Source organism: Anabrus simplex, chromosome 1 (assembly GCF_040414725.1).
Source record: "Anabrus simplex isolate iqAnaSimp1 chromosome 1, ASM4041472v1, whole genome shotgun sequence".
NCBI lineage: Eukaryota > Metazoa > Arthropoda > Insecta > Orthoptera > Tettigoniidae > Anabrus > Anabrus simplex.
The window spans coordinates 955,710,915-955,724,059 of record NC_090265.1 but is presented as its reverse complement, the minus strand read 5'-3'; the positions used below and the strand labels follow the sequence as shown (position 1 = coordinate 955,724,059).

Here is a 13,145-nt window from a genome sequence, read left to right as displayed (position 1 = left end):
ACTATTGGGGTCAATTCGGAAACAATTATTTTTAAAAAAATCGACCGGTAAATGCGGCACACATTATTTCCATGCTTCTCGTCGTGCCAGGTGAACTTCGTGCTATTTAAAAACCAAGAATAGTGCTCGCATCCTTCAATATCCGCAGTGTACTAAAGTTATTATGAATTTTACTTTTGTTCTACACTAACAGATTAGTCTAGTATACAATTTATCCTCGGTTACAGGGGTTCTACCATATTATTTGTGAAAAAGGAACCGTAGGCTACAAGGAACTTTTGGTGAAATGATTTATGTACCTATGTAACATTTTTGCTGATTTGAGACATGAACAAAAATATTGTTGTGAACCCCCTAAAAATGTTGTCACGAGCCGCCACTGCTACAACCTGTTTTCCAGTCATAGACCGGGTCAAGGATGTAAAGAATGAAATATATATAGGCTGTTATTACAATGGGGTCGCCACTCCCAATGTGATTTATTAATGAGTGATAAATGCTATGAAATGATAATGGAGAGTGTTGCTGGAATGAAAGATGACAGGGAAAACCGGAGTACCCGGAGAAAAACCTGTCCCGCCTCCGCTTTGTCCAGCACAAATTTCACATGGAGTCACCGGGATTTGAACCACGGTATCCAGCGGTGGGAGGCCGACGCGCTGCTGTCTGAGCCACGGAGGCTCTTCATTCATGTTATCTTGTATAAAAAATCTGCCCAAAGCAAGTTCAAGGGCACAATGTTATTAAAATCACATGTCCATAAGACTGTCAAAACATATATCATTTAACATTTCAATGTAATTTTCAGTGGGGTTGCATCTCCGGTCGCTTATACACAGAGACTTAATGTTCAACGTCACATTACACACATTGAACTTCATGACGGTTCCGTATTGAGTAACACATAATCCTAAGAGAATAATTAAAATGTCCCCCTTATTCAACACCCTCTTTATAAAACGACTTTTCATTATAAAATGTATTCTACGTAGATATTAAGTACCTGTTTATTGCAACATCCTTAACATCAGGGCTTTTGGCTAAGCTCTGTTCTAGTGTCTGCTTTGGAATATCATTCAGTTCTTCCTTCATATCCATCACAACAATTCATTTAAGAAATTTCATACAGCCTCCTTATTCTTCTCATGTTTTTCCCTAGCTATATGCTGCATACCGCCCACACGCGCCTGCCTCTTGCCCGGAGGCCCCGGGTTCGATTCCCGGCCAGGTCAGGAATTTTTACCTGCATCTGAGGGCTGGTTCGAGATCCACTTAGCCTACGTGATAACAATTGAGGAGCTATCTGACGGTGAGATAGCGGCCCCGGTATAGAAAGCCAGAATAACGGCCGAGAGGATCCGTCGTGCTGACCACACGACACCTCGTAATCTGTAGGCAGTCGGGATGAGCAGCGGTCGCTTGGTAGGCCATGGCCCTTCGGGGCTGTTGCGCCATGGGGTTTGGTTTGGGTTTTATATACTGCATAACATGGTTACATTTTTCATCATCATCTGTTTACCCTCCAGGTTCGGTTTTCCCTCGGACTTTGCGAGGGATCCCACCTCTACCGCCTCAAGGGCAGTGTCCTGGAGCTTCAGACTCTTGGTCGGGAGATACAACTGGGGAGTATGACCAGTACCTCGCCCAGGCGGCCTCACCTGCTATGCTGAACAGGGGCCTTGTGGAGGGATGGGAAGATTGGAAGGGATAGGCAAGGAAGCGGGAAGGAAGCGGCTGTGGCCGTAAGTTAGGTACCATCCCGGCATTTGCCTGGAGGAGAAGTGGGAAACCACGGAAAACCACTTCCAGGATAGCTGAGGAGGGAATCGAACCCACCTCTACTCAGTTGACCTCCCGAGGCTGAGTGGACCCCGTTCCAGCCCTCGTACCACTTTTCAAATTTCGTGGCAGAGCCGGGAATCGAACCCGGGCCTCCGGGGGTGGCAGCTAATCACGCTAACCACTACACCACAGAGGCGGACTGGTTACATTTTTTTCGGTTATAATTTGTTATTGATATATCAGAAACATTGCACCTCAGAACTAACGCGTCGCTCTGAATACCATTACTACTAAACTGTTTAGCAGTATCACGTATTTTCTCGGGGTTCATTTTCCGTTTCAGAGTACTTGATACTGACACTACAGTAATAGTAAATAGTGCATTACTAAGCAATTTGCTTTTAGGACAATGGCAGACACCACACACAGTCAAAGGGTATTCTGAACCGTCACCTACGTAATATTAACAAGGCCGACAGATAAGCAGCTGACGGAGGGTGGCAAGCTGATCACCAGGTTCGCACTTAAGCTCCCAGTTAGTGCAGTATAGGGAGCCTACAATTCTACCGACCATCTAATGAACTACATAGAACCAAGCGTTACAGACGATATGTTCGGCTTTTCTTGTTTAATTTCTTCAGGAATAAAATGCGGCAATTGAGCCAAAAAAAGTATTAAACAAGTGGAAAAGGGTGCTGACATTAAGAAAAGCTGCAAAAAGGTGCTAGCATTGAGAAAAAATGCAAACAATAGAACTAAGTTAGGAGTGTTCATTTTATGTTTTCTGTGCAAGACAAGCTAATTTGGGCATTTTAATAGCGAAAAAAGTATTAAGCAAACATTTTCTGCTCGCCTTGCCGTCGCTGGCTTGCCCACAGTCAGAGCTGTACAATTCAACCTGTAGCGACTGATATCACTCAATTTCCACTTTCTTATATGCTTAATTCAAAGGTTTATTTCTGAGCCTTGCATTCGAAACAGACAGCGAATATTTTGGATGTGATCTTCTCGTAGTACTACGGTTATTTCACAAAGGTTGGATGTTAGGTTTCGGTATGAAGAATGTAACACTTTCTTTGTTAGAGTTTCTAGAGAATGTTGTTGATACAGGTTATGGAATCATTTCAACAAAATGAACTTTTAAAATAGTAGCTAAGTGGGGTTTACATTATAAATATCTACATACTTATAGTGTAAAGCCCACTTAGTACGCATGAAAAGTTGATGAATTTTAACTGGTTATTACTCGGACTTCTAAAAATCTAAATTTAATTAATGGTTATGAACGTATTTTAAACATATATTTTTTAAACTAGTATTTATTATTGACGAGCTATGAAATAATAAATTGTATTTTTCTAAATTGAAGCTGGCGAAAGGTGTACCTTCTCCCTTAAGGGTCGGCTTGCCTACGTTCACATGAACATTCCAGATAACAACACGTTCATAGGCGGGCCGGAGTAAGGTTGAACTTGACAGTTGTATTTCATGTTGACACCACTATATAAAGTAAATAAGGAACGTCACCTATCAGTCATGATGACCAATCCATTACCTTTTATTTCGGATGTAGTTATACATACTTCGTAATTTCGTACTATATAGTTCTTATAACCTGTATTTACGTATTATAATCATTTTTTAATATATAAATTAAACTAGTCACTAAATAAAGATGAACTATTTTCATTTGATTGCTGTTGTCAATATGGTTAGTATAGTGGTGCTTCTTTGTGAGTTAATTGTGAAGGTTTTTGAAAGATAGTGCAATGCGAGGTCACAACGTCAACATAGTGATGAATCGCGGAGTGATAATCATTTGCGCCCAGGAGTGTCCCTTAATAGTCGGACATTTGAATTACCACGGAGAAATCGTGAATTTTACAGGAGGGAAAGGGGATTCGTAAGCTTTTATGGATGCCCCTCTGCTCCTGCAGATCGAGATGTGGAACACACATTATGAATCAGATAGGACGAATAAGGTTTCTGAATGTTCGTAAATGCAGTATATTTTTCTAGCAAGATTTTGTGATACCGTCGGTATATATTGTTCCGGGTTGAGAGGTTGCGAGCGAGGTTAGGAATGAAAGTTCACTGAGTACTTCAGCTCAACACCCAGAATATCGCATGCACAACTTAAAAAAGAATCACAAGTGTTATTCCAGTCCTACTAACTTATACAGCAGGGTTTCCACTAGAACTAAAATCAAACTACAGCCTTCTAGGCCTCATGGTTCTTGAGATATTAATTTTTGACTAACCAATGGTTTATGAAATCCTAGAAATGCCCTATGCTACTAATTAAATTAAATTAAATTAAATTAAACATATTTGCAGACAACGAAATTTCAGAAATCATACACCGAATTAATCAGCAAATTCCAAATAATGTTTCCGCATAAAAGACAAAAAAAATATTTTCGACAAAATGGCCAATTATATTCTCCTTTAATATTAAATTGTAATTATGTCCATAAATGGCGTACGCTAAATAAAATCAATCGATGTGGTTAAGTACGAAACGGGTTCCTGAACTACTCCTACCTATTACATATTAAAAAACGTAGCGATTCACTTAGCGTATCGTCAGTCAGACCGAGAAGTTCTTGATGATATCGTAACTCAAGAAAGACAAATACAACTTGATTTACGTCGCACCGACACAGATAGGTCTTATGGTAACGATGGGATAGGAAAAACCTAGGAGTGGGAAGGAAGCGGCCGTGGCCTTAAATAAAGTTCAGCCCCACCATTTGCCTGGTGTAAAAATGGAAAAGCACGGAAAACCATCTTCAGGGCTGCCGACAGCGGAGCCCGAACCCACTCCCCCGAATGCAAGCTCACAGCCGCGCGCCTCTAACCGCACGGCCAACTAGCCCGGCGCTGTGTGTTTCAATATTTCTAATCTTGCGTTACCTTTTTTAGCTGGATTTTATTCGAAACTTTAGGGAATTAAGCATATTTTTGTGACATTTCGAGTGTACGGATACAATGGAAAAGTACGTCCTATCTTTTCATATCTCACACCATTCGAATGAATAAACAGGTCCGCAGGTAATAAATGAATATTTTTTATTCATGCCGTGTGTTGTAGGTAATTTGTCCTGAAAATGGCTTTCCCGCTGCTGCTTTAAATTTTATTTTTAGTTTACTTTGTCAGACAATCATAATTGATCTGTATTTAGGTCTGTAGCCCAGGTGGTAGATTCCCTATCAATTGTTTAACTAGCTTTAAAAAATAATTTCAAAAACTTGGAAATTTAAGGAACATTTCCCTTGATAAATTATTCCAATCCCTAATTCTTCTTCTTGCTCTTATTTATCTGTTTATTGTCCAGGGTTGGTTTTTCCCTCAGACTAAGCGAGAGATATCACCTCTACCGCCTCAAGGGCAGTGTCCTCGAGCTTCAGACTCTGGGTCAGGGGATACAATTGGGGAGGATGACAAGCACCTCGCCCAGGCGGCCTCACCTGCTATGCTGAACAGGGGCCTTGCGGGAGGGTGGGAAGATTGGAAGGGATAGACGAGGAAGAGGGAAGGAAGCGGCCATGGCCTGAGGTTAGGTACCATCCCAGCATTTGCCTGGATGAGAAGTGGGAAACCACGGAAAACCAATTCCAGGATGGCTGAGGTGGAATCGAACCCACCTCTACTCAGTTGACCTCCCGAGGCTGAGTGGACCCCGTCCCAGCCCTCGTACCACTTTTCAAATTTCGTGGCAGAGCCGGGGATCGAACCCGGGTCTCCGGGGGTGACAGCTAATCACACTAACCACTACACCACAGAAGCGGACCAATCCCTAATTCCTGTTCCTATAAATGTTTGCCCTAATTTGTCCTCTTGAATTCCAGCTTTATCTTCGTATTATTATCTTTCCTACCTTTCAAAACTCCACTCAAGTTTATTCGTTTACTAATGTCATTCCACGCCATCTCTTCACTGAGAAATTGAAACATACTGCTTAGTCGAATAGCTCGTCTCCTTACTGTCAAGTTTTTGCAACTTTTACGTAATACTATTCTTTTGTCGGAAATACCCAGATCAAGCAGCACGCGTTCCTTTGGATCTTTTCCAGTTCTTGCATATGAAGGGAAGTGTCTGTCTGTTTAAAAGCAGTAAATCTCGAAATGAAGGTCTGCACTTATAAACGTGCCCAGGCATATCTATATAAATAAAGTTGTAGTGGGTTCGCTGTCTGCAGTTGCGTTCATTTTGCCAAATTTTCAGATATTTTTCCGATTTAGATCAACTCAAGGCCGTATCCGTGTTTTTTTTTTTAGTTTTCGTGTCTGTTTGTTCGTCTATTTTACCGTCACGGCGAAACGGCTGGATATATCTTGACCAATCTTAATATATGGAGTATACTCATCCAGGAGAAGGTTTAGATATGCATATGATTCAAAAATAACTGAATAGAATGGGTTTTATAGGGAAAACACAACAGTTTCCTTCTAATTTCTCTTATACTATTGATTTTCTGTAAAATCCCTGGACTAAATCTGAAACGTCCCTTCATTTTAAACAACTTTTGTTGTGAACATAATTTCGCTTGCTCACTGGACACTCTTTCCTCTGAGGGAAAATTCCAGGCTGTTGAAATGTATTACTTTTAGGCCCCGGAAAATATCGAAATATAGAGGAAATTTTAATGACGGTTTAGACCTTCGTTTCGTGGTAACTGCTTTCTAAACGGTGAGTCATTTCACAAAGCACATTAATCGCTGCTCAATTTGGAGAGATCTTCAACTTTAATTCTTGATTCTTTATACTTCAGATAGCGCTGCATTTCTCAGTTGTAATCAGATCTCTCCAACTCGATTGTGGCTGGCATTAGGAAATGGGGCCTGTCATTATAAAGAAAGCTCTCCATCTCTATTGTGAATGGCAGTTGGCAAGTCAGCCTGCCGTTATTGTAGAAACTCCCGAACTCGATTGTGAATGACAGTAGGAAATATGGCCTGCCATTATCATCAACATTTTCCCAACGTGCACCATACATCGGAGACAACGTATGGGGTCCTCCCTTCTTTGTTTCTCGGATAGCGCTAAGAGACATGCAATTTAATATAATCTTACTCACTGTGTGTGCAGTAACTTACGTAGAACTCCGTGTACAAGGTAGAATACCGTAGCGAAGCTCGGGTACATTTCCTAGTATTTAATAAAACTTATTAAATGTGTATTCTTTTGTCAACAGCAAGCGGAGTCGTCTGAGGAGGTGTTCACGCAGGATCTTGATAGCTTCTTGGAGGTTTCTGGTTGTCCTAATGTTGAGCAGTGCTATGCTGTGTTCAGCATAGTGTCCAATGAACCCGGTGAGAGCCAGATAGGCTTCGACAATGTATTGTACCTCACGCCACTCCAGGACGCTGTTGGGCTTTCTCTCCCCAACATAACGGTAAGTTACACTACAATTACTAGATCTTGGGAATAATTCTTGTAGTGTACTGCACTACCTGTATGCTTCTAGTAGGCGAGCCCTTTATTATAATATTCGTGAATAAAATTAGGGAAATGATTACCAGATACCACCGAAAGTAGCAAAGAGTAGGAATTGAATAATTCGTTCTTCATTAGAATCTTCATAATTCTTGGCATTCAGTTTTCAGTAATTTTCATCGGTTCATTGGTTTTATTTGAAAGTAAGGAAAAGACTAGGAGTTATATTTTCCTTAGAACCCACATGTACCGGTAGAATAATAAGCGATATGGAGAAATAATAACACATGAATCCTGCTGTAAGTTAGCAAAGAACACATGTTCAGAAGGAAATTACAGTATATTCCATCATGAAATAAATACCACCTAATGTACAGGGTGAGTCAGAAATATGACTTCACGATGAAAGTAAAATTGATGTATTAGTGAAAATTACGTAGAAAAATGAAGAATGGTATTTGAAACTAGGAATTTCAATTTTAATTTTAGATAAAGAGTCATGCGCCTTAGCTTATGTCGTTATCAAAGATGTTACTAAACACGCGGCTGTGGGGGTGGTAAAAATAACTGCTGACAATCCAGCAACATCAAGAAGGATTGTAGATGCGTTTCCCAATAGTCCACAGAAATCGAACCGCCAACATGTACATAAGCTTGGTATCAGTTCGTCCGGTTTGTCTAGTGCTTTGAGAGCAATTCTTCAGGATGGCCCTGACAGGTAGTTTGAACCGCATGAATTCTCTTTAACCGAATAAGAAAACAAATCTTAGTTCCACAGATGGCGCTTTTATGATGTAATTGTGTTCCACGTGAAGTGAAGTGTTAATTACCAAACCATCTTATGGCAAAAACGGTAAATGAGGAAGACATTCCAGCTGTTCCAAAGGATATGCATTGTGAAACAATTAGTGTCTTTCTTGAAGCGTTGCAGATTACGCATGGATGTAAATTGAGAGCAGTTTGAGGCTACAAAATGACTCTGATTGGTGATATAGTCTATTGTCCTTCAGTTTCAAGAATTGCCTTTCCAGTGATAATGTGTCATTTCACGTAGCCGTATTACTGTTTCACATGATGCTATAAAAACGTGTAGTCATATTTCTGACTCACTGTAGTTTTAGGAAAACTAATTACACCTACATTCCAGCTGTGTTAAGTCTGGCGTGGCTGATATACTATAATAATAATAATAATAATAATAATAATAATAATAATAATAATAATAATAATAATAATAATAATAATAATATGAGCAGCAGTTTTGATTTGGCACCTTTTACGTTACCCGCGTGTCAATTTCAACTTTCCGTTTTATTCTACTAGACGGTAGAGAAACTTGATCTGAGTAGGGCGATCTACCACTAAGATTGTATCCATTTTGTCGAGTAACCCCGCAAATGCGTCACCAAATATGCCGACATCGTACGGAATGAAGTGCGAATTTCTTTCGCTATTAAAAAAGGGGACTATTTCCTATGATATTGTAATCCTGGGGCGTACACTCTATGACGGATCCACAAACGCAGATGTTAGTTTACGTGATGCAATGCGAATAAGGTATATTCGATAATAACAGAAGGTAGGATGTAATATCACGACTTCCCATGAAGTAGTGAACAGACAGGTCAAAGCAATTTTGTACCTAATCAGATGGAAGTGAACATGAACTAATGAACTTGTAGTTCATATTACTTATTAATAGGGTCCTAATGTTTATGCAGTAATAGGTTGGAATGCAAACTTACTGAAGCGAGTAATAAGTAGAATCTACCCGCACGACGGTAATGCTATGAGGTTTGCATAAACATGAGGGCTTCGGCCCATTAGAACCCCTAGAATTTATGTTACTCCCACTACATTACGTTAGAGCGGCTAGTCGACATTTCCTACTAACAAAATTATTTAGTAACAAAATTACTTAGTAAGAAAGGTCGACTAGCCCGCTCTAACGTAATGTAGTGGGAGTTACGCAAATTATAGGGATTCTAATGGGCAAAACTCCTAATATTTATGCAAACCTTATAGCCTTTCCGTCACGCGGGTAGACTCTACTTACTACTCGCTTCAGTAAGTTTGCATTCTAACCTATTACTGCATAAACATCCGGGCCCTACTTATTAACGTGCAATATACAACCTTTAATGTAAAATGTTGGACGTCAAAGATAAAGCCACGTTTATATCTAACACCACATACTCAGGGGCGGAACGTATGTGGCACGGGCCCGCTTGCCAAAATAAAAATTCGGGCTCCCGTCAAATAAAATGTAAAACCCTAAGAATAACTAATATAAGAGTAATTGCAGCAGGTAGAAGTAATGCAATATATTGTCAAGTTATATAACAAAGGGATTATTCGTTATATCAAGATTATTAAGAAATAATGTTGGATAGGTTTTATTTGACTGCTTCCGTGTTAGATGTTTAGATGTTCGAACTTAACTTTAATTGGTTTTATTTTTCAGTAATTACAGAACTATACTCTGTAACTGATACTGAAGTCTCTGTTGTAATAATTTATTCGTCCGACTCGTTGGCTGAATGATCAGCGTACTGGCCTTCGGTTCAGAGGGTGCCGGGTTCGATTCCCGGCCGGGTCGGGGATTTTAACCTTCATTGGTCAATTCCAGTGACCTAGGGCTGGGTGTCTGTGCTGTCCCCAACATTCCTGCAACTCACATACCACACATAACACTACCCTCCACCACAATCACGCAATTACTTACACATGGCAGATGCCGCCCACCCTCATCGGAGGGTCTGCCTTACCAGGGCTGCACTCGGCTAGAAATAGCCACACGAAATAAAAATGAAATAACTTATTCGATTACAAAATAAATCAACAAGTGCTTAAATAAAGTTTGAGTAATATAAAATCACACTCCTGATAAGCCTAATTTATTATTAACTTCGTACAGAGAGAGCTCGTTCAAAAATGAATTATATTATTTTTATTTATTTGCGAGGAGTCTGCGGGGCCCCTTAAAGACCCGGGCCCGCCTGCATTGAAGGCTTTGCAGACTTTACCGTTACGCCCCTGCACTTACCTCCTTGTTGCTGTACCTACGAATGTGTCATGTGCAGAGTGCTTGGGAGGCAACTGCACATCTTTTTAACGTAGACTTGCGTTCCTCGACGACGGGTGCATGGAAAAACATTAGGACGCTTTTAGTATTTGGGTAGAACGCGTATATCGCCGAGAATATTTCATTTAAGATTATATTTAATGGTTCAATTGACGGATAAAAGAGGGGCCTACCCGTTGAAAAATAAATAAATAAATAAATAAATAAATAAATAAATAAATAAATAAATAAATAAATAAATAAATAAATAAATAAATAAATAAATAAATAAATAAATAAATAATAATAATAAAAAATAAAAATAAATAAATAATTGAATAAATAAATAAATAAATAAATAAATAAATAAATAAATAAATAAATAAATAAATAAATATCTGAAACGTAGTTTTTATGAAATACCGCTTCCAATTAAGGCAAACTTTTTGCTAAATATGTGACGTCATACTCATACTCTGTTATAAGATGGCGCTGTGTTGACTCGCGTGCTCTGTTGGAGGTTATCTGACGTTGTAAATACATCGTGGCCAGTTGTATAGAATAACAAATGTATTTATAATAAATAAGTCTACGTAACCCTCAAAACTCTGCTGCCGTTACAATAGTGTCAGCCTACCGCCAATTTCTTTCCCCCTTGGTACATAATATGAATACATGTGACGTCAAAATAATGTCCTATTTAAAGAAAATGTTGAAAACTTCATGTTTGTAGTTCAGGTTAATGACGCACCCGTCGTCGCCTCACAAGTATCGCGGTTTATTTCAAGCTCCTCCATAGGATAAAACATTCGCCAAATTAGAAAGAAATATATTTTACGAACTGCGGACATTCATCTCTGACGTACATTACGCGATATTTTCCATTGTGAAAACGTTTGCTTGTTATACGTAGAGCATTTTCATAGAACTTACGTATGCATACATCCTGAAGCCGCAGTGAAGTGCTCAGTGCAGTAATGTACTTAGAACTGCTTCTTACACATTTTACACATGCATACTGCCATACGTCGTAGCCGTGTTGAAACATCGGATCCCGTGAGATCTCCGAAGTTAAGCAACATTAGGCGTGGTCAACATTTGGATCGGTTGCCACGCACTGTTTTTGGGGGTAAGGGAATGGAGGAGCGGAAAGGGACTCGCCACTCTACCGTACGTAAACTCCGGCTCTGCGGAGGTTCGGACCTGCCTTCGGGCAGAATACACCCTTACATTTACATAAGCCGAAGGGGAAACGAAGCTACTACCTACCTCACAAGTATCGCAACTTATTTCAAGCTCCTTCATAGGAAAAAACATTCGCCGAATTAAAAAAAAAAATAATTACGAACTGCGGACATTCATCTCTAACTTCCGTAAGGTTATTTGTACTTATCAGCCGAACATCCTGTAGAAAATGGCCCTTAGACCTTTGTCAAAAGAGGGAAAGAAAATATTTACACAGCCGAACCCTAGTATAAAAGCTGAGTCAACAAGAGAAAATAAAGTAACTGGAATCTAAAATAATGTGTGAAAAGAACATCTCCCACAGGGGTAACCTAATCTCTGAGCTGTCTGTCTGTTAGGTCATCAGCCCAGAGGCTGGTTGGATCCTCAAGTAACGCCACTAAACGCTATGCAGTTATAGGGAAAATGCAAATTTATAAGTCTGGAATGTGCGGTAGTAGTAGTAGTAGTAGTAGTAGTAGTAGTAGTAGTAGTAAGTTTCTGAACTTACGCATCTTCCGCGACACTCGAGACAATCTATAAATAGATGATCATTTATCACTAAATATACATCCTGCAAGGACTCTCTTAAAAAATGATAATAATACAAAAAACTGCAAATATGAGTACCACGAAAGCCGTTCACATAAACGTAAATTACATAACGGAAAATTAAAGGGAAACTAACCAACCCGATAAAAAACGCATCAGACTATCTTAAAAAAGGCAGTAAATGCCCTGTCATCTCATGGGCACCACGCGTTCAAAATATGCAGTTCTTCAGAACCACGCAGCTCTAGTAATTTTTCACCGTAATTACTATAACCGTTATATTGACTGTTTTAAAAAAAATACTACTTCATCTACCTTTTTCGAGTATACTGGTTTTAGATCTGCAACCCTCGCATTGACGTCACTACATCAGCACAGTACGTATGTCCTCGTGAAAATTCCTATTACTAACTCAGTAAAAAAATATTTGTTTGCACATGACGAGCCCTCGAGAGGGTTGTAGACAAGACCAAGGAATAAGTTTACATCTCCCTTCTGGTTCGCCTTTGTTTTTACCAAAAGTATTTCTTCTACTATTACGATTTTGTCCTCAATTTTCTGCCTTATTAAGGTTAGTATTCCACCAGAAGCAATCGCACTTCTTGTCTTGCTATATGTTTAAAATCCTTCAAACCGGGCGAGTTGGCCGTGCGGTTAGGGGCGCGCGGCTGTGAGCTTGCATCCGGGAGATAGTGGGTTCGAACCCCACTGTCGGCAGCCCTGAAGATGGTTTTCCGTGGTTTCCCATTTTCACACCAGGCAAATGCTGGGGCTGTACCTCACTTAAGGCTACGGCCGCTTCCTTTCAACCTCTAGGCCTTTCCTATCCCATCGTCGCCATAAGACCTATCTGTGTCGGTGCGACGTAAGGCCACTAGCAAAAAAATGTCCAATATGTTCTTAATGTCCTGGTGTAATCCAACTTTCAATAAAGCTACTAATGTACATTTGGGCAATGAAATAATTTCACCTGTTCGTTTCCTATCTTGTTCAAAAATACCTCTATATTGACAGATCCTATTCGTCATTCGAGTTTTTTTAAATCCTTTGTCAAATTGCTAGTCTTACGTCTTGTTATTCTCG

The 13,145-nt window shown here is 39.7% G+C and overlaps 1 protein-coding gene across 1 annotated transcript in view; it reads left to right on the top strand.

Annotated features, from left to right (window-relative positions):
• Positions 1–13,145, top strand: part of beta-Man (beta-mannosidase) — a 101,616-nt gene that overhangs the window by 84,303 nt on the left and 4,168 nt on the right. The window contains exon 12 of the mRNA XM_068228033.1: positions 6,981–7,181. Within this exon, the coding sequence (XP_068084134.1) occupies positions 6,981–7,181 (201 nt within the window). The remainder of the gene's footprint in view (positions 1–6,980; positions 7,182–13,145) is intronic.